Raw genomic sequence first — 26,994 nt, forward strand, 5'->3', positions numbered from 1 at the left:
TGGAAACAAAGGGCATGTGTTTGGTAACAGTTTCTTCAAAAGAATCACAGAAAAGACAGCGATGATTTAGAAACTATCCTCTAAGGAAATTTATCATGCTCTTTGCAGGAGACAAAACGGCCTTCAATTTTGTATGCAAATTCTTGTCAGCAAGTACATGGTGGTGTAATAGACAATATATGATCATGCTATGAAATTGTTTTTGTTTGGATTTGAGGGGGGGTTGTTTTGTTTTGACATTAGTAAAAAAAGAAAGAATACTTTTGATTTTGCTTTTCTCCAGATTCAGGCAGGCACATTACTGCTGTGGATATCGATTTATTTACCTTGAGTAATATAGATACAAAAATTTTGTCTCTCACTAGATGAAAGCAAATTTCCTTTAGATATCTGCTTTGATTTACAGGACAGGTCTCTCTCTCTTCCACATTCATTGTTTACCAAAAGGGGTACCTAGTTATTCTATACTCATTCATGTGATCATTCATCTTTAAACTCTATTATATACCTTGACTCTTAGACTTACTACTAGGTTTCATTGATCTATACATGTATTAACTAAGAATATATGTTTAAATATTATTATTGCTTTCTAAGATTTTTGTTTGTTTGCTGAAACAAATTGGCATTTTTCTTGGTCTGTTTGGGGTGCCATAGCAAATGCCACAGACTGTATGGCTTAAAAAACATAGTTATTTCTCACATTTCTGGGGGCTGGCAACTCCATGGTCCAGGTGTGGCAGTGCCAAGTTCGGGGGAGAGCTCTTTCTGGCTTGTAGACAGCCAGTTTCTCACCGTATCCCCACATAGAGGAGAGAATACAACCTCTGATGTCTCTTTTCATAAAGACACTCATCCTATCAGGCCAGGCCTCACCTTTATTTGTTTATTTAATTCTGATTTAATTTTAACACAAATGCAAGTAACCTCCAAAGACAACGCACTGGGGCCAGGGCTTCAACATATGAATTTGGGGTGGAGTATAGTTATTCATTCCATAGTAGTAGTAATCTTTCATTTTATAAAAGCCACAGATTTTATTTGTTCATTCTTGTAGATAAAATTTAGATTCACTTATGTACCTCTGAATTAAGTAGTATTTTTATATTGTTTTATCTCTAATTTTTTTGAGAACAAGGTATAGTATTTAAAAAAAAAAACTGTAGTATGCTGGGGGATTTAGGCTTCAAAAAAATTTTTTTTTTCCTTTTCAATGCTGAGTATGGAACCCAGGACTTCACTTGTGCCTGGCAAAGTGCTTTACCACTGAGCTAGCCTTCAGCTTACTTTTCTGATATGAACATTCTGACATCTGCCACCTGAAGTTGGGTTGGAAGTATTTTCAGAAGACGGGTATTAAAATTCTGTACTCATATTCCAAGCAAAAGAGAAGCCACCTATCTTTTGCCTAATCTCAAGAAATCAAGTACTCATTCCTGCATACATTTTCACTCCCATAAAAGAAATAGATATGAATATTTTTATGGGTAGAGAATCAAGAGTTTTTTTCATGACTACTGAGATATAGTAGTTCACACACAAAATGAAAATGTCAATAATCAGTTTATAGAAGCATAAAGAACATTGACTGATACTTAAACCGTGACTTAGAGTGTACTTGGTATGTATTATTGGAAGCTTACGTAAGTAAGGAAAGAAGGTTCATTAGATTATGACAACCTTGAGTCATGGTTGAAACCACTGGAGTCACTTCATTAAATTTCTCTCCACAAAAATTTTTGGCCTGGTTGATTGTGCTTTCCAGACATAATGAGCCTATAGTGGGGATTAAAACACTGAGTCATGTACACCACTGACTATTGTAGCTCAGCAAGGGCACATCTGAACATGCTCACCGAGAAGAAGTATGCACAGGCTCCAAACAATGTCTGTGGCTTTAAATCTTTTTTTTTTATTATTATTGGAAGTTATTGCCTTTTCTATAGGTTCCAGGGTTGGAATTTGTACTGCTTTCAAGTAGCAAAAGAGAATGCAAACAACATCATAAGATAAAGAAAAATTGGCATTGCCTATAAGAAAGAATTTTTTCTTTCTATACAATTCCTCCAATGAAAGTAACACATGGAATGGTATTGATGTAAGCCTTGAGCAAGCCAAGTCAAATATATTCTTGCACTGAATATTTAAGAAACATTTTTAAGTCCCTGTCTCTATATTTTATGTTTGTAAAGCTCTGTGACTTATTTCTCAGAATCTTTACAAGTAAAAATATTAAGACATTGCTTCAGTAAAACCAAGAGAGGGGAAAGAACAGTCAGACAGAGGAACAGATTAAGATATGTCAAGAAAATCTCCCAAAACTCTGAGTGTAGGCTTGTTAGTTTATGAAAAAATGTTTAACCCAGACTGATTCTTCTAACAACTTAAATGCAACCAGAGGTATTAGGCACTCGTTGTCTAAGTTTGGATCTGCCGGAAAAGCAAATTATGTCTAATAGATTGGTTTGCATCTAGCAACAGTATTATCATTTGTGTGTTTTAGTTAAAATACTTTTGAACCAATCACATCACTCTCTGAATTTAAGTCCATGCAGAGGGCACTGAACTTTAGCATTCACTACTATCCTTTATTTCTCAAGAATCTATGTCCTTGAAGGGAGAACATTATCGGAGAAAGTGACTCATGCTTACCTGAACATTGATGGTCACCTGAGCAGTAGCACTTCTCTGTCTGAGCGGGTCAGGGATAGCGTCATTGTCAAAGTCTGAAATTCTCACAACAATCTTGTACTGTGATTCAGCTTCTCTGTCTAATGAGCCCAATAGTTTTATCATTCCTGATGCAATAAATAATGGGACACTTGTAATCCCAACACTAGTAAATATCTTCAACTTATGCTGAATTGCAAACTATGTCTATGAAATAGTCATGACAGTAACAAATGGAAATTAACTAATATAAATCAATGTCATTATATGTTCATAGCCCTAAGGTGTATTTTAGTAGAAAAATCATAACAGATGCTAATGCATCCACTATTTTAGTCACATTCGTGAGTATAGGGCAGAACGTGCATGTGCAAAGGCTTTCTGAAGTTCAATATATCAAAGATCAAAGCTCCACAGCTCTCCCAGCTCTAAGTAAGAATTTATAGATAGAGCTGACAAACCAAGCAAACACCACTGCACACTTCAAGAGAAAATTTTGTTAAAGATATTCCCATGCCCGTAGATTCTAAATGAAATAGATTCCAAATGACTATAATCAGCTTTTTTATTTTTGTTATTATCCGTATTTTTAAAATACCTGTATCTGGTTCAATGTAAAATTTGGGAGGTTTTCCCAAATTGCCTCCAACAATGGCATATTTTATATTGTTAAATGGCCAGTCTGCATCTGCAAATGTAATTTTTCCAACTAGTGTATCAGCTGGACTATTTTCAAAGACACTGAAGGTAAATGCTGACGCTGTTCCAGTTGGATTCAGTTCATTTATGCGACTCAGCCTCACGATGATTGTGATAATTGCTATGGATAGAAATGTACATAAACATGTAACAAGGATAACCAGGTCTTCTTGATAACTCTTACTTCTTTTTTCTTTTTTAATCAACACCTGATACTACATATTAAATTCTAAGTAAATAAGCAGCATAATTACATGTATATTGTTATTTTATTGTCAATTTTATCTTTTTAAAAGTAAGTGTAGTATTAAAATACTTTTTAACTGATTTTGAACACCCATCAAAGCCATTGCTTTTTATAATATGATTAGATATAAATGTTATTTTCTCAATTTAAAATAATAATTTCCAATGGCAAACAAATTTTAATAGTTGGAATGTCACCAAAATATTTTCACCATGTCAACATAATCAATCATAAAGTGAAATTTACTATGAGAGTCTGAATATTAGTATTTTCTCGAATATAAAATAAATTCCTGAGAAATATTTTAAATACACAAATGTTACAGAAAACTTCACCTTGACAATGACTTTAAATAACTGAAATGTGCTGTATTAAACATTTGAGCATCATTATATCAAACTAGTTCTAGTTTTTACTTAGTCTTTCAGTTTTTAAATAATAGTATATATTCAGTAAATTGCTTAATGTAAAAATCCACGTGCTTTATTATGGGTCACTAGAATATTTTAAAATATGATAAGCTTCTAAGAACTATTTTAAAAATACTGCATACTTTACATAATTCAAACTATTTTAACATTTCAAATAAATAACTTCTTACTTGAGAGCACAGGGCTTCCTTCATCAGATACTCTCACAAACAATGTATACTTGAAGTGCATTCCTGCAAAAATAGCATTATCAAAATCTAGATGCATAAATCCAATCTGTAAATAAAAAAATAGTACATCAACAGTTTTGTTTTGATTAAGCATCTATTTTGTCACTTTTAGGAATCTAAACCTAAGATACATGGTAAATAAGTGAAAGTGGTACTTTATAACAGTGTTGTCCAATCGGAATGCAATCTGAGCCACAAATGCAAGCCAAGTGTTAATTTTAGCTTTTCTAGTAGCCAAATTAAAACATTTTAAGTAAAATTAATAGTAGTAGTAGTAGTAGTAGTAGTAGTACTTGGGATGCACCAACAAAATCTTTTAAATTAATTTAATAGGCATTTTATTTTTATTTAATCAAAGAAATGTCAAATATTATTTCAACATGTCAACAAAAATACTGGAGATGCTCACATTTGTGTGTTTATGTTAGTTCTATGAAATCCATCACTTATTTCACAATTACAACATATTTTAATTTGGATGAGCCACATTTTTAGATGTTCAAAGGAACATGTAGCTAAGTCTTCCCTACTACTGAGCAAAGTCTTATATAATTTATAAATGTATTGCAAAACTAAGATAATATTAATGCATATTCTGGCACTTTATAGTTATGTTATATTGTAAAATACATTCATAACAAAGCAAGGTTTTTTATATTTATGTGTGTTTGCTTATATTTATCAGTTTGCCATACTTCTTTCTATCTCATACATAAATATAGATGGTCCCTGGCTTACTATAATTCAATTTACAGTATTTTCATTTTTTATTTATTTATTTATTTATTTATTTATTATTTATTATTTATTTATTTTGCAGTGCTGGCAATTGAATCCAGAGGCACTCTGCCTCTGAACTACACTTCCAGCCCTATTTTTTTTATTCTTTATTTTGAAACAAGGTCTCACTAAGTTCTGGAGGGCCTCACTAAGTAGCTGAGGCTCGCCGAGGACCTGCGATTCTCTTGTCTCAGCCTCCCAAGTACTGGGATTACAAGAGTGCACAACCACGCCTGGCTAATATTTTCGTTTTATAATAGTGCCAAAGTAATGTATTTTTAGTAGGAATATACTTCAGATTTTGGATTTTGATTTTTTTTTCTGGATTAGTGATATGTATATGATATTCTCTCATGATACTGGGCAACAGCAAGCAGTTGACCAGCTCCCCCTCCACCCCCGCCGCCAGTCAGCGGCACCACGACAAGGGGAAACCACTGATTCTCTGCTGTATACTGTGTTCCTAAACTATGATGTTTTCTGTTAGGTGTATTAAATGCATTTTCAAAAACTTGCAAAATTCCCAACTCATGATGGATTTAATCTGTACATAACCTCATCATAAGCCAAGAGGCATCTGTAGTTACTATATTGTATATTTAAGATTTGTGAAAAGAAGTTGGCATGAATTTACTTGCATTTTTTCAAAATGAGTTAGGTCTGGGTTAGCATTAGCGGGAATAATCTCCCAGAAGCAAGCTTTGAATTGCAAGTTTCAAAATCATGCAAAAACAGAACTTGAGACCGCCTCTGTGAGAGAGGTCAAAGCATCTCATATTTTTGCTCTTTCGCTATACTCTCCCGGGATGGATGTGCAGGGCAGGCATGATGTTTTCAGGATCTTTAATAATGTTAAATAGAAGGGGCAATCTAAGAGTGTTCCCTCTACAGCTCATGCATAATCACACAATCCTCAGGGTGGTCATAGCCTGGACTAGATCTGAGACCATCTAAGGGAATAGCGGGAAGAATGAAATCGCAGGCTGTGTCTCCAGCCTCTCTAAGGGCCTTTTTGTGACTCTATAATTATTAACTATTTTTTCAAAACAAGCAGTCAACATTTTGGACAGGGAAGTTATGTGTAGCAACTAGGTGATTAGTTGTTATATATATATAAAAAAAAGCATAGGTCCATCATGTGCTTTAGAGAGTTTCCCTATTTCTTCTCCCATCCCCTCAGTTAGGTTGCCTTATTTGCTTATCTATAGAATCTCCTTCTTTATCTAGAGTTTCTTGGGTAAGGGCTAATTGGGTAAGATGTGCTTGTATGTCTCCACCGTCTTTTATCCCATTAAGATGCATGACTACAATGCACCAATAAAAAAAAAAATTAAAAGCATAGGTCAATTGCCTTGTTTCTTTAAGATCCTATAATGTTCCAAGATTTTGAGAAATTAGGGACTATAAATGAATTGGTCAAATAGGAGAAAACTAGTTTCTTTATGAATAAGTTGAATATTAGTCCTGAGGCACTATTCAACTCTAAAATTCTATAGTCTAGCACGGGGGCGTGGTGGCGCACACTTGTAATCTCCACGCTTGGGAGGTGGAGACAGGAGGATCATGCAGGTTTGAAGCCAGCCTCACTGGCTTAAGAGACTGTTTCCAAATAAAAATATAAAAATAGGTCTGGGAGTGTAGCCCTGAGGTAGAAGGGTTTCCAGGAACCCCAGTACCACCAATAAATAAATAAATAAATAAATAAATAAATAAATAAATAAATAAATATAAATAATAATTCTATAGTCTACATTCTAAGTAGATAAAGGTGAAATAAAAAACACATGGAACATCGGGCATAGTGGCACACGCTTGTAATCAATCCACATGCTTGGGAGGCCGAGACAGAAGGATCTCAAAAGTTCGAAGCCAGCCTCAGCTACTTAGTGAAGCTCTCAGCAACTTAGTGAAACCCTGTTTCCAAATAAAATATAAAATAGGTCTGGGAGTATAGCTTGGAGGTAGAAAAGCCCCTGGGTTCCACCCCAAGTACCACCAAAAAAAAAAAAAAAAAAAATCTGAAAATTCTCCTCCAAAATCATCAGTTGTCTTTTCTAATTCTACTGAGATTATAATAATATAAAAATACAAATAAATGGAGTATTGAAAATAATTGCAATTACTATAATAAACTAAACAGAGGCAGACACAAACACATACAGTAATTCTACATAAACTAAAGGTTTGTGGGTTTATCTCAGAGGTAGAAAGCCCCTGGGTTCAATTCCCAATACCCAGCAACACACACACACACACACACACACACACACACACACACACATGTAAAAGGCCATTTGTTAAAATATTTTTAGGAAAATATAGGATACTCACACAGTTGTTCAATATATGAAAAGATGTGAAACCCTATTACTAATCCCGAAAATCATGTAAGTTACGTGAGAGTCCCAGATTATTAGAATAGGATATTTAACAAGAGCAATGCTGATACACTGCTGGGAGAGTGGAAACTGATACAGCCAGATTGGGAAACAACTTGATGCTACTTTATGTAGTTGAACATTTGCATACCCTTGACATGGTAATTCTGTTCTTAGCTATCTAACCTAGAGAAAGTATACCAAGAGGGCACCGAGAGAAACACAATAATAATCATTTAACATTACTCAAAATAAAGAGAAATCAGGAGGAAATTCAAATTTCCATCAATAAGAGCATGCTCAGACTCACCCAAAAGAATATTAAGGAAAGCATGCAATTAGATAGATGGACAGACATTCCTCATACATAGATGACTCTTAGAAACATAACTTAAATTTCAAGTCACTACAGACCACATAGATCCTACCACTGTTTTGAAGCTCAAGGACTAAGCAAGCACGATAATATTGTCTAAGAACATATACAGAGATGATAAAACTATAAAATCCTTAAAGCAGTGACAAACACAAAAATCAGGATTTTGAGTGCCTCTAGAGGACAAGCAGAAAATGGCAAGGAATAAAGCCAACTATTACCCATCTTCTCATTCTCAAGTGGATTTATTGATGGGTGTAGGACTTCATTTTATTACTATGCTTTATAACATGCAAATATGTTAATTATTTTATCTTGAAAATATCAAATATTTATGCCTCAGCTAATACTCAAAAATGGGTTGACTAATAGAATATAGTGCAGTGACTTTTTCATCAATGCCCATTAAAAATAACCTAATAAAATGCATGGTTATCAATATTTATAAAGAAATATGCATGTTATCCTACTTGTAAGTAAATATGTTGCCTATAAAATCACTTAATTAAATATTAACTTATTCATTGTTAAACATTAAAATTATAGGGCTATCCCTAGTACCCTGATGAAAATCAATTAAGATAATTTAAAGTTTATATATACTAGTCTATAATATTTCAATCATTAATTTAACATAAGAGTTTGATAATTATTATAAGCCCAACTTTTGAGTAACTGCTAAAACCGATTCCCCTTTTACTACAATATACATGCCAATGTATGACCATAAAAACAAATCAATTTCATTTTTACACTTAAAATTTTTATATCTAAATTATAGCCATTTGTGAATTTAAAATTCAAGCATTGTTGGGAGGCCAAATTCATTTTGTTTTTCTATTTCTCTAATAAATATTTAATTAACTAAGCATTAAAATTGTGTCAGTTTCTCTTCCCTGGTTGCTGTAGCAAGATTAGAATATTTCCACTGAACTTAATTATTCTTTGAAATTAATACTATTTGTCTAATTATAATACAGTTTGGAAAGAAGGGAAAGGGGATATATAATCAATAAATGATTTTAATTGAAATTAATATTCCATAATTTCTAGAAAAAGGTAGGTAAGTTCACCATTGGATATTCTGTTTCAATGGTTTTGATTCTACAAATTTTGTGACTGGTCAAAATTTTAGAGCAGGTCCAACACAACAATTTTTTTGTTTGTTTGTTCCTGTATGTTCTGGGGCTTGTTTTATTCTTATTAGAGGCTGTTTGAATAGGAAGAAATTTAAAAAATATTATATAGTGTCATAATGTTTACATTCCTAATTGAAAAGTTTATATTATATATTTGACATATATCATAGTACATATATTCATTATTCACAATATCAATATAATATACTGTTACAAAGATACATCTTACTATTTTTTTTTCTTGCAGTACTGAGGATTGAACCCAGGGGTATTATACCTCCGAACTACACCCCCAGCACTATTTTTTTATTCTTTATATTGTAACAGGGTCTCTCTGAGTTAGAGGCCCTCACTATGTATCTGAGGCTGTCCGCGAACTGTCTTAGCCTCCCAAAGCTGGGAGTACAAGTGTGTGCTACCACACCCGGCCCATTCTACTATCTTGTTCATATCAATACTATCTTTCAGCTGCAGTGAATTATGAAAACGTGACTCTGATGTATTTGACAGTACTTTTTCACTAAATCCTGTCGATTTTTATGCAATTATTTCACAGATTAACTTTGTTCATTTATAACTCATTTATTCAGCTATAGACAAATATATATCCAACCAGTCTAAGTATCTGTCATAGTACTGGAATAATAACATATTTTTTCTTTCACTGTCTAATTTGAAAGATATAGAGATGGTAGATGGTATTAGTGTGATGGTAGGAGTGACAGGAAAATGTTGTAAGAACCCAAGGAGAAGCACATGATCTATACCTAGGAAAGAAAAAAACTAGGGATGGCTTTCTAAAAGAAATGTCAATGTAAAGTATTTAAGATTGTGTAAAAGCATGTAGGTAAAGCGGACACAGAAAAGTGGGTGCATTTTCTGCCACAATGACAGCATGAACATCAGGATTGCGGTGCACAGCGAAAGACATCAGAGTATTTTAAAGTTGTAGAAATAATTCCACACCTGAGTCAGAGTGAGATAGCAAGTGCTAAATAAGACAGGGGTTTGTATGAAAGGCATCTTGGGTAGGAGTCTAATGTCAACTCCTTAGCATAAAAATGAAGTTAAAAAGTCCTTGTTACTTACGACTTACTCATCCAGTCCATAAGGGATTTTTCATTAGGTAATTAATTGGTCAGATAGGCAACTTTTATCACTATGTTGTCCATAATGCCTAATTTAACTTTGTCTACTCTTATAAAAAATATATGAATATAACAACATATAGTCTGACTTAGTGCTAAAAACTTGTAATAAACCTGTGTTTTCTGAATTGATAAAATATTTCAGTTTTTGTATGTTCCTGCATGCTGTAATAAAGTATTCACATTTATTTTATTTATATAGTATGTTCAATAGTTACTTAACATTTATTAAAGGTAAATTCAACACATCCCAGAGGAATTAACAGTATTTTATCACAGGACCATTTGTTCTAGGAAATTTCTAACCTTCCTAGTTCAGTGCCCAAGGTCAAAATTGCATTCCGGCATTCATCCCAAAGCAAGATATGTTGCTGGCAATTTAAGGTTCAGTTGAAAATCCAGGAACAAATTCTGCCATCAGCTATTTGAACTACTGTAGTTCATTAAGAATTTTGTAATAATAAAAATACAATGTTTTTTCTATCTAAGGTTAATCACAGGGCCACAATCTAAGAGCAGCTTTAAAATACTTACTTTTAGTTCATTGTTTGTGAGAATAAAGGTTTTGTTTGAAAAAGTATCCACAATCAAATGATAAGTTATATTGTTATTGGGAGCAGTTCCATCATTATCTGTACAACTTAGCAAGACTAGAAGAGTTTCAGGTGGGGTATTTTCAGGAAGTTCAATTCTGTCATGAGCAAAATATGAGAAAAAATGTAGAATAACAAGTTAACATAGATTGGTGCAGTTGATAAAATTAATATAAAAGACATTTCAAATTGTGCTCACATTTTAAATAATCACTTTGGCCAGTAAGAAAATCACAGTGTTGGCTAAAAATTATTATTATTATTATTTTGTGGCACTGGAGATGGAACCCAGGAACAACCAACCTCCAAGCTACACCCCCAGCCCTATTTTTTATTCTTTATTATGAAACAGAGTTTCACTGAGTTGCAGAGGACCTCACTAAGTAGCTGAGGCTATCCACGAACCTTGATCCTTCTGTCTCAGCCTCCCGAATGCTGGGATTACAAGCATGCGCCACCACGCCCAGCTGAAAAATTACTTAAAATTTGTCATCCTTGCAGAGGCCAAAGGAAATGAACTGCTATTATGTTGGGTTAACAGGCAGCAAATTTAGTAAAATATACTTATTATTGTGCCACAGATTCATGATTTTGTATTTGTAGCAATCTCCTGAAATTAGTTCAGCCCTGCTTGTTCCTCTAGGCAGATACCGTATCTTTGTCTCCAGTTTTGAAATAAGGTAATGGAGAACTGACTATTAAATTTACTTATGAGTGACCAGGGACTGTTGATTCTTACCAATATTCATATTTCCCTCCATATTTCCTGGTTTCCCTACAACTCCTGTTCTTGGATCATGCCAGGTGCACTGGGACATAAAACAGGAAGGGAAAGGCTATCAGTTCTAGGTAATGTGATTCATATTTGGAGTACCTTCCCATACTCTCTTCTTTTTCTCTATTAACTTAGGAGAAAAAGTAACAACATGACAAAGGCAGATCATTAAATTAAACTGAGGTCCGGAGTGACAGCAAGGAGTGCTGCAGTGTGCAGCCAACAGATCTGTGTGGTTCTTCTCATAAGAAGTGAAGAAATGCTTACTGGGTTTAGCCAGTTATAGTTCATTTTTTTACAGAAATTAAGTGGTGAGTATTTTGCCTAGTACAAACAACTATATTTTCCTCTGCTTTAAAGAGAATGTTTCTAATTTAATATTGAAAGTATTTAGGGATAAAAATAGTGAAATAAGAGATGAATTGTCCATTAACATGAGAAACATTCTAGAAACAATTTTTTTTTGGTGCACTGTAGTTATACATCTAAAGGAAGTACAGATGGTAGAGGCATACAGGCACACATCACTCATTTAGCCCTTCCTCACTTTCCACCTCATTCCCTCTCCCTCCCTCCTCATGTTTGACATTGATATGTAGGAACATTTTCTTCTAATATTTCCTCAACAAGACTCTAGACAAGCCGGGTGTGGTGGTGCATGCTTGTAATCTCAGGATTTGGGAGGCTGAGACCTGGAGGATTGTGTCTCGCGGACAGCCTCAGCTACTTAGTGAGACCCTCTGCAACTCAGTGAGACCCGGTTTCAAAATAAAGAATAAGAATTCTGTAGACTATCTGAAATAAAAAGTGAAGGCAAACTACGATTGAAGTGGCTGCAGAATTATTTCCGCTATTGACTTTTTAGCAGAAAAACTCTAGCAAAAAGTTTCCACACTGAAAGTTGATTCTCTTTATTTTAAATTAAATTTATATTTACCTGATACATAAAATATGAAAACTGTACATGCTTATGTGTACTATGTGATGTTCCAATACATGCATATTTATTTCTCAAACATTTGTCATTACTTTATAGTGAAATTAAAAAAAAATTCTTTGAGGTTTAAATACACCATGACTTATTATTATCCACAGTCCTTCTACTATGCCACAGTACTACCCCAAACTACTTAATTCTATCTAAGTATATAATTTAATACTCGCTGATTAACCTTTCCCCATTTGCCTTCCCCCAGTTCTCTCCCCATCCTCTGGTAACCACTAGTTGACTATTCACTTCTATGAGATCACAAAAGTTGATTTTTAATGTTCAAAGGAACAAAGGCATTATTTGTATATATGGCTTTTTTACTGTTTTATTACTATATAGTTATCAAATACATGCATTTTTCTATAAAATGTTTTAAGTAGAAGACAAAGGCAGACCACCCAAAACATTTCATAATTTATTATAAAGCATCATTTCTGCTATCAAATGAATATTCTAATTAAAAAGGAACTTTTATTACTCAATTTGAGAAAACGTCTAAATTCTACAGCATAGAATTGGCACCAGTCCCATCTAGGTGATCTTTTGGTGCTGGACATTTCTGTGGTTTCCCTCTGCTTTTATCTATATTCCAAATCTGAAATATTCTAAAATATGGCACCATGTGAACATTCAAAAAACTTCAGATTTTAGAGCACTTGAGATTTTAATTTTATTCTTTTTTGAGAACAAATAAAGAAGATGGGTGGAAAAAGAAGCTGCATATTGTCTGAAAATAAAGATGAGAGGAAAAAGAAAAAGAAGCTACATATTTTCTGAAAATAAAGTAAGGAACGAATGAAAAGGCACCGCCTCAATCCAGGCACGGTGTTGTGCTTACCTATCTCTTCTGTTCCTCTTTATGTAAAAATCTGTAGGCCACAAAATCGCTACCATAACTTACGTGTAAATGTCCTGGGAGCACTGGGGAAGATTGTCGTTCACATCTTGTAGAGTCACAGTGAGTGTACCCGTTGTTGAATGAATTCGTTCATTGTCATAGGCCCTGAAATATAATATCCAAGACTTTGGGGTGGCTGCATCTTCATAATCCAAAGGGTAGGCGGTTATGACCTCCCCTGAATCTAAAAGCCAGGCAGATGAAAATTTATTTAGCATTCATGTCATGAGTAAGTTATGAATTAAAATAATGGCTTGAATCAAATAGTCCTAGGACAAGAAAAAGGTCAGTTGCTGACGTGATAAAGTTCACCAGCTAGTCACATTTGTGATAAGTGAGAAGTGGGTGTTGGGTAAGTATCAGAGGGAGACAGAAGGCAGGCAAACTACCTAGGTCAGAAAATATTTATGGGAGGGCTATGACAGTGGTGGGGAACACACAGAGAGGTTCAGCTCTCCGTAGAACAGTGAGCACAGGAAACCCAGGGTGAAGGTTGGGGTGTGTTGGGGCCAGCAAAGTGCATGTGAGTGGAGTGGGGGACCAGTGGACAGAGAAAAAGCACAAAGACAATTGGTAATATCTTAATTGACAGTTTCCTTTGAAATCATTTTATTGTACTACATTTACATTGTGTGTAACCTTAATGTTGAATGCACTCTCTCCTTTATGTGGTAGGTAAATATAATTGATGTTCAACATCATTTTTGATGTTGGAATTTCTCTAGGCATTTTGGTTCTCTGGTTGAATACTTAGGAAAAATTAGAGGATAATATTTCCATATTGTTTCCATTTTTCTAAAATTTTATCTGTTGTCTTAATCAATGAGGTCATTTTGCTGGATATACATTTTTAACTTTCATTCTGTGTCTTCAAGTTTCCTAAATATGTTGCTTCATTAACTTGTGAAAAAATGTTATAAAATTTTCTTTGTGTGTGTGTGTGGTTTGTGGGTGGAACCCAGGGACTTTTCTACCTCTGGGCTATATCCCAGTCCTATTTTATACTTTATTTGGAAACAGGGTCTCATTAAGTTGCTAAGAGCCTCATTAAGTAGCTGAGGCTGGCCTCGAACCTGTGTGATCCTCCTATCTCAGCCTCCAAACACGGGGATTATAAGTGTGCACCACCACGCCCAGCTAAAAGGTTTTTTTTTTTCTTTTCAAATTTGATTATCAATATATTTGAAGTGGCTTTGCCTTTTGCACAGGAGCTCAAAATTTTTTAAGTTAACCTCTAACAGTTTATTAGAAGTTGCCTCACATTTAGTCATTTTGGATTAATTTTCCCAAGAATCTCATTGATCTTTGTTAATTGTAACTTCAAATCTTTTATTATAGAAATGTATCTTTTATCTTAATAATATGTATGGGAAGGGGGAAAAGGGCTTGGATCCAAAGAGAAATGTAGGAAGTGCTGTGGCATGTATATTACTATCATTCTGAACTTCATAATGATGTGTAATCACAATGTAGCAATAAAAGTAAATTTAAAAACTAAGATTAAAAAATAAATTTATTTTTGAATTAGGTGTTTGAGTATTCATTATCCTCATTGTTTTTTTTTTGTTTCCTTAAGAAATTTTAGACTACATCTTCAAGCGCTGGCACTTCTCCCTATCCTCCTAAGTTCTCATATCTATTTTTAATAAAATTATTATATTATAAATAATCACAAACTTTTATAAAATATTGTTTTTTTCTGAAAAATTGAGAATAAGTTGCTTAATGCTTTATCTCCCAATGCTTTAATGTCTATTTCCCCAAATTATATAATACAAACATCAAACTCAGGTAGTTAACTACACCTAATAATGAGAGTCTCATTCAAATTTCATTGACTGTCTCAGTTTTTTTTAGAATAAAAGGTCCAGTATGAATCACAAATCGTCATGTCTCTTTAGTCTCCCTCAGTCTGTAAAAGTTCTTCCGTATTCTCTTGCGTTTAGTGACTTTGACCTTTTTAAAGATGAAAACCCAGCAATTTTGGAGAATTTTCCTCCAATTAGATTAATCTGACGTGTGCTCATGATTGACTCAGGTTATGGAGCTTTTGATTAAATATCATAGAAGTTTTCTACATTCTGTTTACAATGCTATCAGCTTGTCTCATTACTAAAGATGTCCCTTTTAATTACGTGGCTAAGCAGGCATCTGCCCGTCCAAAGTTACTCTTTTATCCTGTGGAACTAATAAGTATTTTGTGGAGAGGTACTTAGAAACTCTGTATATATCCTGTCCCTCATTAAGCTGTCAATTTATTTATATGTTTCTGTCTCTATGGTTTTGGGATATTCTATTTTATTTGATGGGTTATAATCTACAACGATTATTATTTATTTTTATTGATATAGAGTATTTGAACATCTTTATGGATCAAGTTTGGTGATTTTGCATGAGCATACAATTTAATTACCAAATCAGGGTAATAAGCACTTCATATTCTCAAATATTATTTTATGTCTTGAAGCCTTTTGTATTCTTGTTGGGTTTTTTTTGTTTTTTTGTTTTTTGTTTTTTGTTTTTTTTTGGTGGTACTGGGGTTCCTGGAAGCCCTACTACCTCTGGGCTACATTCCCGGACCTATTTTATATTTTTATTTGGAAACAGGGTCTCTTAAGCGCGGCTGGCTTCGAACCTGCGCGATCCTCCTCTCTCTGCCTCCCAAGCATGGGGATTACAAGCTGGCCACCACGCCCAGCTTCTTCTTGGTATTTTAAAATATAACACAATGTTATAACCAGTGGTTACTCTACTGTGCTATGGGAAAACAAAACTAATTCCTCCTATCTAATTGACTTTGGGGGGGCCCCTTATCTAGCTTTTTCCATCCCTCTCTCCCTCCACCTTTCCATCTAGTGATAACTATGCTACTCTCTTCTATGAAACTGACTTTTCAGTGTCCACAAATGAGTGAGAAAGTGTGGTTCCTACCTTTCTGTGTCTGGCTTACTTACAGAAAGATATTCAGTTCCATCCATGTTGCAGCAAATGACAAGATTTCATTTTCTATTACGGCTGAATAGTATTTTATTGTACATATATGCCACATGTTCCTAATTGCCTTAATTTGTTAGTAGATGCCTTTGTTGGTTCCATATGTGATTATTTCTTTTAATATTTTAAGTGTCCTAGCATTGATTAGGGGCAACAAATTATGGGTAGTTTCTGTATATTATTGACACACCCTTATCATTCTTTGGATATGCTCTTGCCTTTTGGCTCATCAAATATTTTAACTACTGCAGTCTCAAAAAAGAGCCATTTTTCTAGGGAGATCTTGTATGAGAAACTGGTATTTAGAAGTCAGTATCTGTACTAACTAGGCATGCTCATGGCTATTGTGATATCATGCTCTTAAGATCTTTCAATGTTCATGTAGACACCGGTGCAGAACCTATTCATTTATGTTTGTGTGTTTTGTATTCACATGCAGTTACATCAATATTTAATTGTGTCATTAAATAAATGTATGAATACTAAATTAAATATTCTAAATTAATTCTGATACTTTCAATTTCAGTTCATCCCTATATGGTTCATCCTAACTTTATTTTATTATCTACATTATAACTCACATTTTCTGCAGGATAAATCAGTCTTATTTATCTTTAATATAGTTATTCTATCAACACCTTTGTATGTAACTATTCTTTTTTCTCTGCTGCCATATCTCTCTCCACATCCTCAGTTTAGGAACCCTTCTCTTTCTCTGCTTAAACCCTGACTTGCCACTCCAAGCATCCCTTCATGGGTCACCTTCCCTACCCACTCAGATTCTGACTCTCTACCTGGGGCTCTTTTTATTTTTAGGATATGACAAATTGCATTTATTCCTATCCTTTTCATGTGTGAGAAAATGGATTCCCTCTTTCTTATTTCTTGCTTCATGCCTAAGTTGCTGGAGGTATGAACTGCTGACTTTTCTCCCTGTGAAATTTATTTAGAGCTACAAATGTCCTGATTAAGCAAACTGAATTTAAGCTCAGATTTGCCACAAACATTAGCTGCATGAGTTGGGGCAAATTAAGATTCCTTTCCAGGAGTTATATGTAATATAGAGACTTTGACAATAAAATCCCCAAGAGGGTTATTGTGTATAAGCATGTGTGATACAGAATAAATATTCAATTTGTGTTAACTAGTATTCTGGTTTCCATGGGAAAATTTATTTCTCAGAGGGAAACTGTACAGTAAAATCTCAGGGAAACTGTTACGGATCTGAATTGTCTGAGAGTTTCCCGCAGCAGACAAATTCTGATGTTTTTACTGCTTTTAAAAAGTTTCAGTGGTTAAATCCTAGTACTTAAATATTTAGATTACTCATTGCTTACGTAAGGATGGGACCCTCGTCATTAACATAGACCATTTCCATACTTCTAAGAAGGAAGGAATGACTACTTTTTACATCATAGATATATGCTAAATATATGGCTAAATATTTTAAAGATTGTTTCATTCTGATAGAATGATAACAAGGCTATGAGTCTTATTTTTAGTTACAAAAAGACTTTATATTATGCTTTCTGAAATGATTAGCCACAAAACATTATTTTACCTTCATTTATAGAGAATTCTTTCTGTGCACCTATGAATTCAAAATGTACTGAGTCCCCTACATCTCTATCAGTCGCAGTTAACTTAACCAGCTTCGTTCCAACAGGCAGATTTTCATAAATATTAATAGGTGCATCTGGCATGTATCTGTGGGACAAAAGAGAAACTTTATCATTCAGTGTAAACAAAGTCTCTTCTCATCTATGTCACTCAGCAAATATCTTAGACTCCATGTGATATATATTTTGTAACAGTTTAAAACCACTGACCTGCAACAGTTTGTAAATTGTTGTATATTTCAGAAAATGTTTATGTATTATAGAATGAACTTGAATTTTTTTTCTTTACCTATACCCTTTCTCTACTTCTTCTAATGACTAGTAAATTATACTTTTTTTTTCCAGATAAGAAAATGCCAGAAACACTTGGGCATTCACTCTTTCGTCTCATATGCCTTTGTAAGTATTTCTGTCTAAGCGTGTATTTATTGCCCAGATTCTATCAGACGGCCAATGGAATTTACAACATGAACACATCAGTGTACATTTTCTATAGTACTTTTGATTATTAGAACCAAGCAGCAGGAAAAAAGGAAACTTTGCATTTTATGCCACCAAAATATTATCTCCTGTAATCTACTAAGCAAACTACAGAGTTGACTGCCTTTTGCTTTCTAAAATACTTTGAATAATTGTAAAAAATATTGAAAATAAAAATAACAGCAAAACACTGATATTTGTATTGCTTTTAAAAAGTTTCAGTGGTTAAATCCTAGTACTTAAATATTTAGATTACTCATTGCTTACGTAAGGACGGGACTCTCGTCATTAACATTCTGGATGTTTATAGTGATGATGCCAACACATGACTCCAGTGACAGCTTCTCTCTGCTCCTCACAGCAATTACTAACTGGAAATGCTAAAATACACAAGAGAAAATGGAATTTTTTTTTTCTTGAGTACTTAACATATGCGATTTTCCTTTACATAAAATATGCTTTAAAATAAAAATAAAATTTAAAAATAAAAATAAAATGTAAACAATTAGAAGCAAAAAAATGTAGACCCCTTTCAAAAATACCTTAAAATTGTTTTCTGAAAGGGATAACTCTGCACTTTCTTTTGGATTATTCAATTGATGCCACCTCCCGATTGTTATGATGGAATTGTTAGGATTCCAATTGTTATGAAGTTTAGATCATAACAATAGGAGTTTGGGTAAACTTAGACTCCTTTCTAGGAGTTCTATGTCATATAAGGACTAGAATAGCCAAATTCTGAAGGGATTATAGTATATGCAAAGTGCATATTTTTATTGTGATCTTAAACAAAAACAAAAAGTACGTTTAAGCTGGGCGTGGTGGCACAGGCTTGTAATCCCCGTGCTTGGGAGGCAGAGACAGGAGGATCTCGCAGGTTCGAAGTCAGCTGTGCTGGTTTAAGAGACCCTGTTTCCAAATAAAAATATAAAATAGGTCTGGGAGTGTAGCCCGGAGGTAGAATGGCATCCAGGAACCCCAGTACCACCAAAAAATAATAAGAATAATTTCTTATAATCATATTTCTCATTAACATGTTCAGAAAACAAGATTAAAAAAATAAAGATTATGAATCATTATAATCAATAAAAGGATTTTGCAAAGTTCCCATCATCAAGATTAAGATTCTAAAGCAATACTCTCCTATATGGCCATAAAGAACAATTAAAAAATGAATACTTAGCAATAAAATTCAAGGGACTGAGGATGTTTACACAGATGGTATGAAAGAACTGAATGGACAAAAATACAAAATCTTATTTAAGGATTGAAATGAAGTTCTAAATAAATAAGTGAACCTGCCAAGTTTATGGATGATAAAAATGCCAATTCTCTCTGGCATAATTTATAAATTCAATGCAATTAAAATCTAAATGTCAACTGGGATTTTTTCAAAAGTTAATCCTGAACATTAAATGAAAGAATTAAGGCATTTTTTTAGGAGTGAATGGAAAATAGCAAAGTCAACTATATGAGACATGATCCTATAATACCAGAATGAAAAATTAGAATCAACTAGCCAGATGTCTTGGAAAATTAGCTATTGCTTTTTATTTTGCTTTAATTCTAAAATAATGAAAAAGATTCTGCCCATAAATGTTAGCAATTTAGGGAGTCATGGTTACAGGTAAGACTTTAAAAATATTCTTGATAAATATACTATTGGAAACACTGAGAGTAAAGTTTAAAGAAACTGGAAAACATATGAAATTTAAATGGTCCCATTTCCCAGAATGATTTAGTAGAAAAAAAGATATGTTAATGTTTTTTTTTATCCCCTTATACCACTCTGTTCTTTCCAAATATTTGCAAATTTGACCAAGACAATGAGAGGAAAAAGGAGTCCAGGTGTCTACAATGAAATAAAGCCAAAGATGGATACAATTCTCCAGATAATTCAAGACTGAGACGTGCAATCTTATTCAATTGCCTGGAACATTGTCTCAGTGCTAGACTTTTTAGTATAAAGAAAATCCCTTCAACTTTTATACACACCTATAGGAACACACATAAAAATTGAAATAATGTTTCAATAAAATCTAATAAAAAAGTCAAATGAAGCAAATTAGTATCTAATTTATTTTTGTAATGCAAATTTATACTTGATTTAGGTGAATATGAAAAATCAAGTACAAAAATTTAGTAATTTTTATTTTTAATTTTGATATATTTTAATTAATTTTCATTGAAAAGTACTTAAAGGTATTTATGATTTTGACGTCTACTTTAGATTTGGTCTCACCTTAGGATTTGTTTCGTAGTCCAGAGGTTCACTGGTTTTAGAAATGACACCATTACGTGTATCCAAAGCAAAATAGTCAGTGGCGTTAGTTGAAGAATTTAATATTAAAAACTTTAAGAAACCACATAAACATGTTAATACATTATTGGAAAAGCATGAATTTTGAACTGACAGTTTTAATGCAATTATTTGGCAAGAACTACACCAAAATTAATTTTGTGAAGACAGTGCCCGTAAATAAAATCTGCACTTACTTTTAGTTCCAGACTTCAAAAACATTCTCTCACATTTTTAGCTGTGATTTTTCCATTGGTTTTTATACTTACGTACTAGAGCATTTTTGGTAAATAGCTGTCATTGGCTTCATAATTACTTTCTAGTGTTGCATTTACAACTTTTTCCAATATAAAAAAGGCACTTTTTCCAATATAAAAAAGGCACCTCTAGTATATTCAGGAAGTATAACTAAAGGAAGACTATGTACTGAATTATTTGGAAGATATCATTCGATCTCATTGTGTATTGATTTTTTGTACCAGAAATAAAAAGTACTGCTTCAGAAAAATATATCATTTTTATGGTGATCAGTATGTGCCTTTCCAGTGTTGGTCACCCATGCTTATAACTGGGCCCAGATTCAAGATTAATATTAAAGATTTTTTAAAAAAATTATAAAGAAACTAAATAATAAAATTTACATACAAATTCTAGTTTAAAGAAAAAATAAAACGTGGGAGATACGATATTCAATGCCATAACAAAAGTCATAACCGCCATTTGGATGGACATATTAACTTACTTTTGTCTGTAAAGGAACAACCAACATTGGCTCATGTTAGAATTAAAGTCCATTGAACATTCTTATAGCAGAATATCCTTTTGTTTCTTCCCTTATTATGGTTTTGGATTTGTAAAAAAAAATTATCATTTTCTGAGTTTGTTTTGTCTCTTTTTCCTAATGACTTTCACAATAAAATCTAAATATTAAAATAACATTTACAGAAAATATACATGTAAACACATAATAAAATTGAGATTTATGGAGACAACCAAATGGAGCCTCTGAGCCTGGTAAATAAGATATTTTACTTTTTCTGTATTGTCTTCTGTCCTCAGTCTAAAACTCACATGAGCAAAACACATAACTGTGCTAATCAATGCCTTGTTATAATCAGGTCACCATAAAAATCATATAGAGAGACGTAATTCTCCAGAAAGCTGGTCCTCCTAATTTTAGCTTGAACCATATTCCCAAGTCATCTTTATAAGCCAAATTTTTATAACAAGCATGAACAAATAGAAAAAAACTGATCTTGTTCTATAGAGAATTCGACTGAGTAACTAAATGAAAGACAGAATATTCTAATATATTAATATGATTTATAATTTATAACCAAGAAACCAAAATGTTTCCCTCAATGTGTAATTAGATTACAGGTCATATTATACCATAAAATTTTCTGAGGAAATACAGTGATGGATAAATTATCTTAAATTTCTTCTTTACCCCTCTTAAGCTGTAACCATTTTGTCATCTATTACTTATTAATTTTCTGTTCTTTATGAATTATTGTGAAGATATAAAATATCCTTTGTCCAAACTATGTGTATAATAAAGACAATATGGCATATTAGAATGAATAAAAGAAAACAAACAAGAAAAGGACATTCTATCACTGTGTAGAAATGTAACAGATAAATTATTTTTATCAAATTAGAAAAAAATGATAATTAAAAACTTACTTCAACTTCTTGCCCTAGATCTGGATCTCTTGAAAGAATCATATATATAGGAGCAGAAGCAGGAACATTTTCAGGAACAGACACTGAAGCACCTATATAATTACATTCATCATGAAAAATAATTTAAATACAAACATCCTTTGCTTCATACAGGTACCATAAGTCATTGTGCTATAAGAATTTCTACTTCAAGCAATTCTTTCTTTATTCTTTCTTTTACTTTTTCTTTTTTTTTTTTTTTTGAGACAAGCTCTTGTCTGGCCTTGAAGTAGGACTGTAGGCATGTGCCACTGTGCCTGACTTTCAAGCAATATTTTTTAACTATAGTTGTTTCAGAAAGAGAAGAATATTAATTCTCAATATTTATGTTTAAAAGAACCTACATAATTCAGATTCATATTTCTGAATTTAAATTCGGGGCTAGTATGTGAAATGGGATATAATTGTTCAGTATCTGGCACATTAGTGATCACTAAGGTATTTCAACTTTGAAATACCTTTTTTAATTTTAGAATTTTGCAATTTTATTCCTTTTCACTGTAATATGAAAAAATAGAACACAGACAATGAATCTTAAAGTGGTTCTTTTTTTTGCAGTACTGGAAATGGAACCCAGGGGTATTCAACCTCCGAGTTACACCCCCAGCCCTATTTTTTATTTTTTATTTTGAAACCGGATCTGAGTGAGAAAGGACCTCACTAAGTAGCTGAGGCTGTTCACGAACGGGATCCTCCAGTTTCAGCCTTCTGAATGCTGGGATTACAAGCGTGCGCCACCACACCCGGCTTAAATAAAATTTCATACATACATATCTCACAAAAGTTCAAAAAATGCTTTTCTCTTTTTCCAAACATTCATTGTTCTTTATCTTACTTTCAGTGTTATCACTGTGATTCGTGATTCTACCTCACCCCAAAATCAAATAACACAGATGCACACACATTTACAACATTGGTAGTTTCTTCATCTCTTATGAGATTCTAAAAAATGATACTCTATTTTTGTGTGTGGCACTGGAGATTGAGCTCAGACCATTCTACCTGCAAGCTATGCCCCTGGACCTATTTTTTTTAAATCTTTATTTGAAACAGGGTCTCACTAAGTTGTGGAGGGCCTCACTAAGTAATTGAGGCTAGCCGTAAAGCTGTGGTCCCCCTGTCTTAGCTTCCCAAGCACTGGGATTATAAGCATGCACCACTATGCCTGGCTGTTATCATTTTCTCAAAAAGAGGATTCTTGCTTACTGTGCACTAAGTCTTGGATATCAAAACCAGTGAATATTATATTATAATCTAGATTAGGCCGACCTACAAAACTGTTATTTCTAAGGGTGTTAGGGAACAAGTTTTGTTTGAATGAGACTTTCTTATTTTGAACCTCTGTTTCAAATTAAACATGTGCAAGTAGATTCTCCAATTTAGGTATTTCCTCTAATTATGACAATGAGATAATTAAACACAGAAAGTTAAATATCCATGTGTTAAATTAGTAACTTGAAAATCTTCTCAATACCCTTTTTGGGGTAACTTCATAGAGACCCACAGAGTTACCCTGAGTATAACAGAAGGTGATTTCCCATTTCTCTTCTGCCCCAAGGACACAACCCTCATGATGGAAAAGAGGACATCATGATCTTGACAGTGCCTTAGCAGTTTATGTTGGCCCAGCTAAGTCTGTGGTAGAAATGAGGTCACCACGACCTTCCCATGATCCATGTGTATCTTTTAGAGTTTACTATAATTTGGGGATACTCAAAGGAAATCACAAAGAACATCACATTGTTTCAAAGTGATCCAAAAGATGTTATCTTCACAAACATCAAATGTGAAAACTGGTTCACTGTTAGAGCTCACCTAGGGCACTTTTTCTTAAATTTAGCCTCTCAAAAGGGATGCTTTGACATGATTTCCTACTTTAGATAAATATGTTATTACCCATATCAGAAGTTATGTTTTGGGTGATGTTTCCAATGATGGAGATGAGTTAATGCTTGTGATAAATGGTAGATGGCAGCAGTAGACAGATATCGAGTGACGATGGGGGAGAATTCTAATGAAGTGTTTGTCCCTCATTCCACTTGCTCGGCTTTCTTTTCTACCTATTGTCTCCTACTTAATGGGGTGATTTCTCTTAATGAAAATAGGGTGAAGAAGAAAAGCAATAAAAAAGAAAAGGTAGAAGGAGTAAAAAAGGGTTTTATCATGGCAGATAGTTAAGTGGAGTTAGAAATAAATGAGAAAAGAAAGTAAAGATTAATGGAAGACCAGACATAATTGTAGAGATCCAGTTGACCCAATAAAAATTAAATTAGGACAATCTGCTTCTGATATTCAATTATGTACCAGGTCTCAGTGTATTTGAATGTTTAAAAGATTGTATTTTTAGCAAATTTTCATGAAAAACACAAACACACATAAAGGTGAGGTTGAGCAACAGTATATGAGGTTGCGATTTATGTGGCCCAAAGAAGAATACATTTCATTATTTTATGTTGTAAAGGTATACAGATTCCAACTGATAGATTATTGTTTTATGAATTGAGTAAAGAAATAAAATCTAATTCATAAAATTTTACTTCACTCCAAAAATTCCAGGACTACATGTATTTTATTTATACCCAAAACTACATATTTTAAATCTACTAATATTTATATAATTGAAAACTTATTATAAGCAAGTATTACTTTTAGGGGCTCAAGAATATCAGCTGGAATAACTACACAATATTAGATATAATGATTATTAATTAAAAGCTGAAATTTTATCACTAAAGCTATAGTTTTGAAATTGAAAAACATTAAAAACTAACAGTAGTATATGCTTTTATTTATTTATTTATTATTTTATTTATTCTTGGTAAAGAATAATTTAGTTCAATTGCTTATTTCTTGATTGAATTATTTGTTTTTTAGTGTTGAGTCTTTTATAAAATTTGTATATTCTAACTATTAATTATATATTGAAGAAAAGCTGGCAAAGATCTTCTCTCATTCTATAGTCTCATTCTTCAGACTGGATAGTTTCCTTTGATGAGTAAAGACATTTTTATTTAATGCCATTCCAATTATTAATTATTGTTTTAATTTTTCCTGAACTTTGAGGGTCTTATTGAGGATGTTTCTACCTGTAGCTATATGTTGGAGTGTTTGACATATGCCATTCTCTAATAATTGCAAAGGCTCTCATCTAATTTTCAGGTCTTTGACCCATCTCAAGTTGTGTAGAGTGAAAGGTAGGGATTTAATTCCATTTTTATCCAAATGTATAATCATTTTCCCCAACACCATTTATTAAAAAGACTACCTTTTCTCCAATTTATATGTTTGGCACCTTTGCCAAAAAATCATCTGGCAATAAGTGTGTATTTTTTTCTGCATTTTTATTCTGTTCCATTAGTCTATGTGTCTGTTTATGTGCCAATACCATGCTATTTTTATTACTATAGCTCTGTAGTATAATTTGAAGTCAGGCACTGTGATGTCTCCCACATGGTTCATATTGCTGAGAATTGATTTTGGCTATTCTGGGTCTTTTGTTTCTCCAAATGAAATTTACAGTGTTTTTTCTAGATCTGTGAAGAACAACTTTGGTATTTGATAGGGATTGCATTGACTCTGTAGATCACTTCTGGTAGAACAGACATTTTGATATTTATTCTGCTCATCCAAGAGCATGGGGGATCATTCCTTCTTCTAGGACCTTCTTTAGTTTACTTCTTTAGTGTTTTATAGACACTTCACAAAAGAAGAAATACAAATGGCCAATAGACACATAAACATATTCTACATCACTAGCAATCAGGGAGATGCGCATCAAAACTACACTAAGATTCCATTTCATTCCAACAGAATGGCAATCATGATCCATGGCATTATGGCCCAAGCTTATAATCCCAGTACTTGGGAGACTGAAACATGAGGATTACAGGTTTGTGGCCAGCCTCAGCTACTTAATGAGGTCCTCTACAACTTATTTGTTGGAAGGCCCTATTTCAAAGTAAAGAATAAAAGAAATAGAGTTGGGGGTGTAGCTTAGAGGCAGAATGCCCCTGAGTTCAATCCCCAGTACCACACACACTACACACACAAAATGGCACTCACTAAGAAGTCAAGAGCCAGCCGTGGTGAGACAGGGTCTCACTGACTTGCGCAAAGTAGCTGAGGCTGGCCTCAAACTGCAATCTTCCTGTCTCAGCCTCCCAAATGCTGGGATTATAAGCATGCGCCACCACACCTAACTTTTGCTTCTCTTTTATAAAATCAAATAGACTTGAACTATAATTCCAGTTTTTATTTGCAAACTGTATTACTGTGTCATTTCATAAATATTTATAGTAATGTTAACTTATACCTGTTGAAAAACTTGAATCACAAGAAATAGGATCATCTACATTTTCCACAAAAACTGTAAACATGTAAGTGCCAGTATTATTTCCATTATCTGTGGCCTCAATTTCCAAAGAGTAGGTTTTGGAATTATTTGGGTTGTCAAGATATAAAGGCTGAAGAAGAGTGATTATACCTGTGACTAATTTTAAAGAAATAAAATGAAGAATTACCA

The 26,994-nt window shown here is 33.3% G+C and overlaps 1 protein-coding gene across 1 annotated transcript in view; it reads right to left on the minus strand.

Annotated features, from left to right (window-relative positions):
• The window catches only part of LOC308266790 (cadherin-related family member 3-like), a gene marked incomplete at both ends in the record, with an annotated part of 136,443 nt that overhangs the window by 56,260 nt on the left and 53,189 nt on the right, over window positions 1–26,994 (minus strand). Inside the window, 9 exons of the mRNA XM_080701189.1 lie at window positions 2,653–2,798; window positions 3,269–3,490; window positions 4,218–4,323; window positions 10,633–10,789; window positions 13,359–13,539; window positions 17,911–18,056; window positions 18,716–18,828; window positions 22,434–22,525; window positions 26,779–26,961. Coding sequence (XP_080557315.1) covers window positions 2,653–2,798; window positions 3,269–3,490; window positions 4,218–4,323; window positions 10,633–10,789; window positions 13,359–13,539; window positions 17,911–18,056; window positions 18,716–18,828; window positions 22,434–22,525; window positions 26,779–26,961 — 1,346 coding nt within the window. The remainder of the gene's footprint in view (window positions 1–2,652; window positions 2,799–3,268; window positions 3,491–4,217; window positions 4,324–10,632; window positions 10,790–13,358; window positions 13,540–17,910; window positions 18,057–18,715; window positions 18,829–22,433; window positions 22,526–26,778; window positions 26,962–26,994) is intronic.

The sequence above is a fragment of the Muscardinus avellanarius genome (assembly GCF_963383645.1).
Source record: "Muscardinus avellanarius genome assembly, chromosome: 9".
Taxonomy (NCBI): domain Eukaryota; kingdom Metazoa; phylum Chordata; class Mammalia; order Rodentia; family Gliridae; genus Muscardinus; species Muscardinus avellanarius.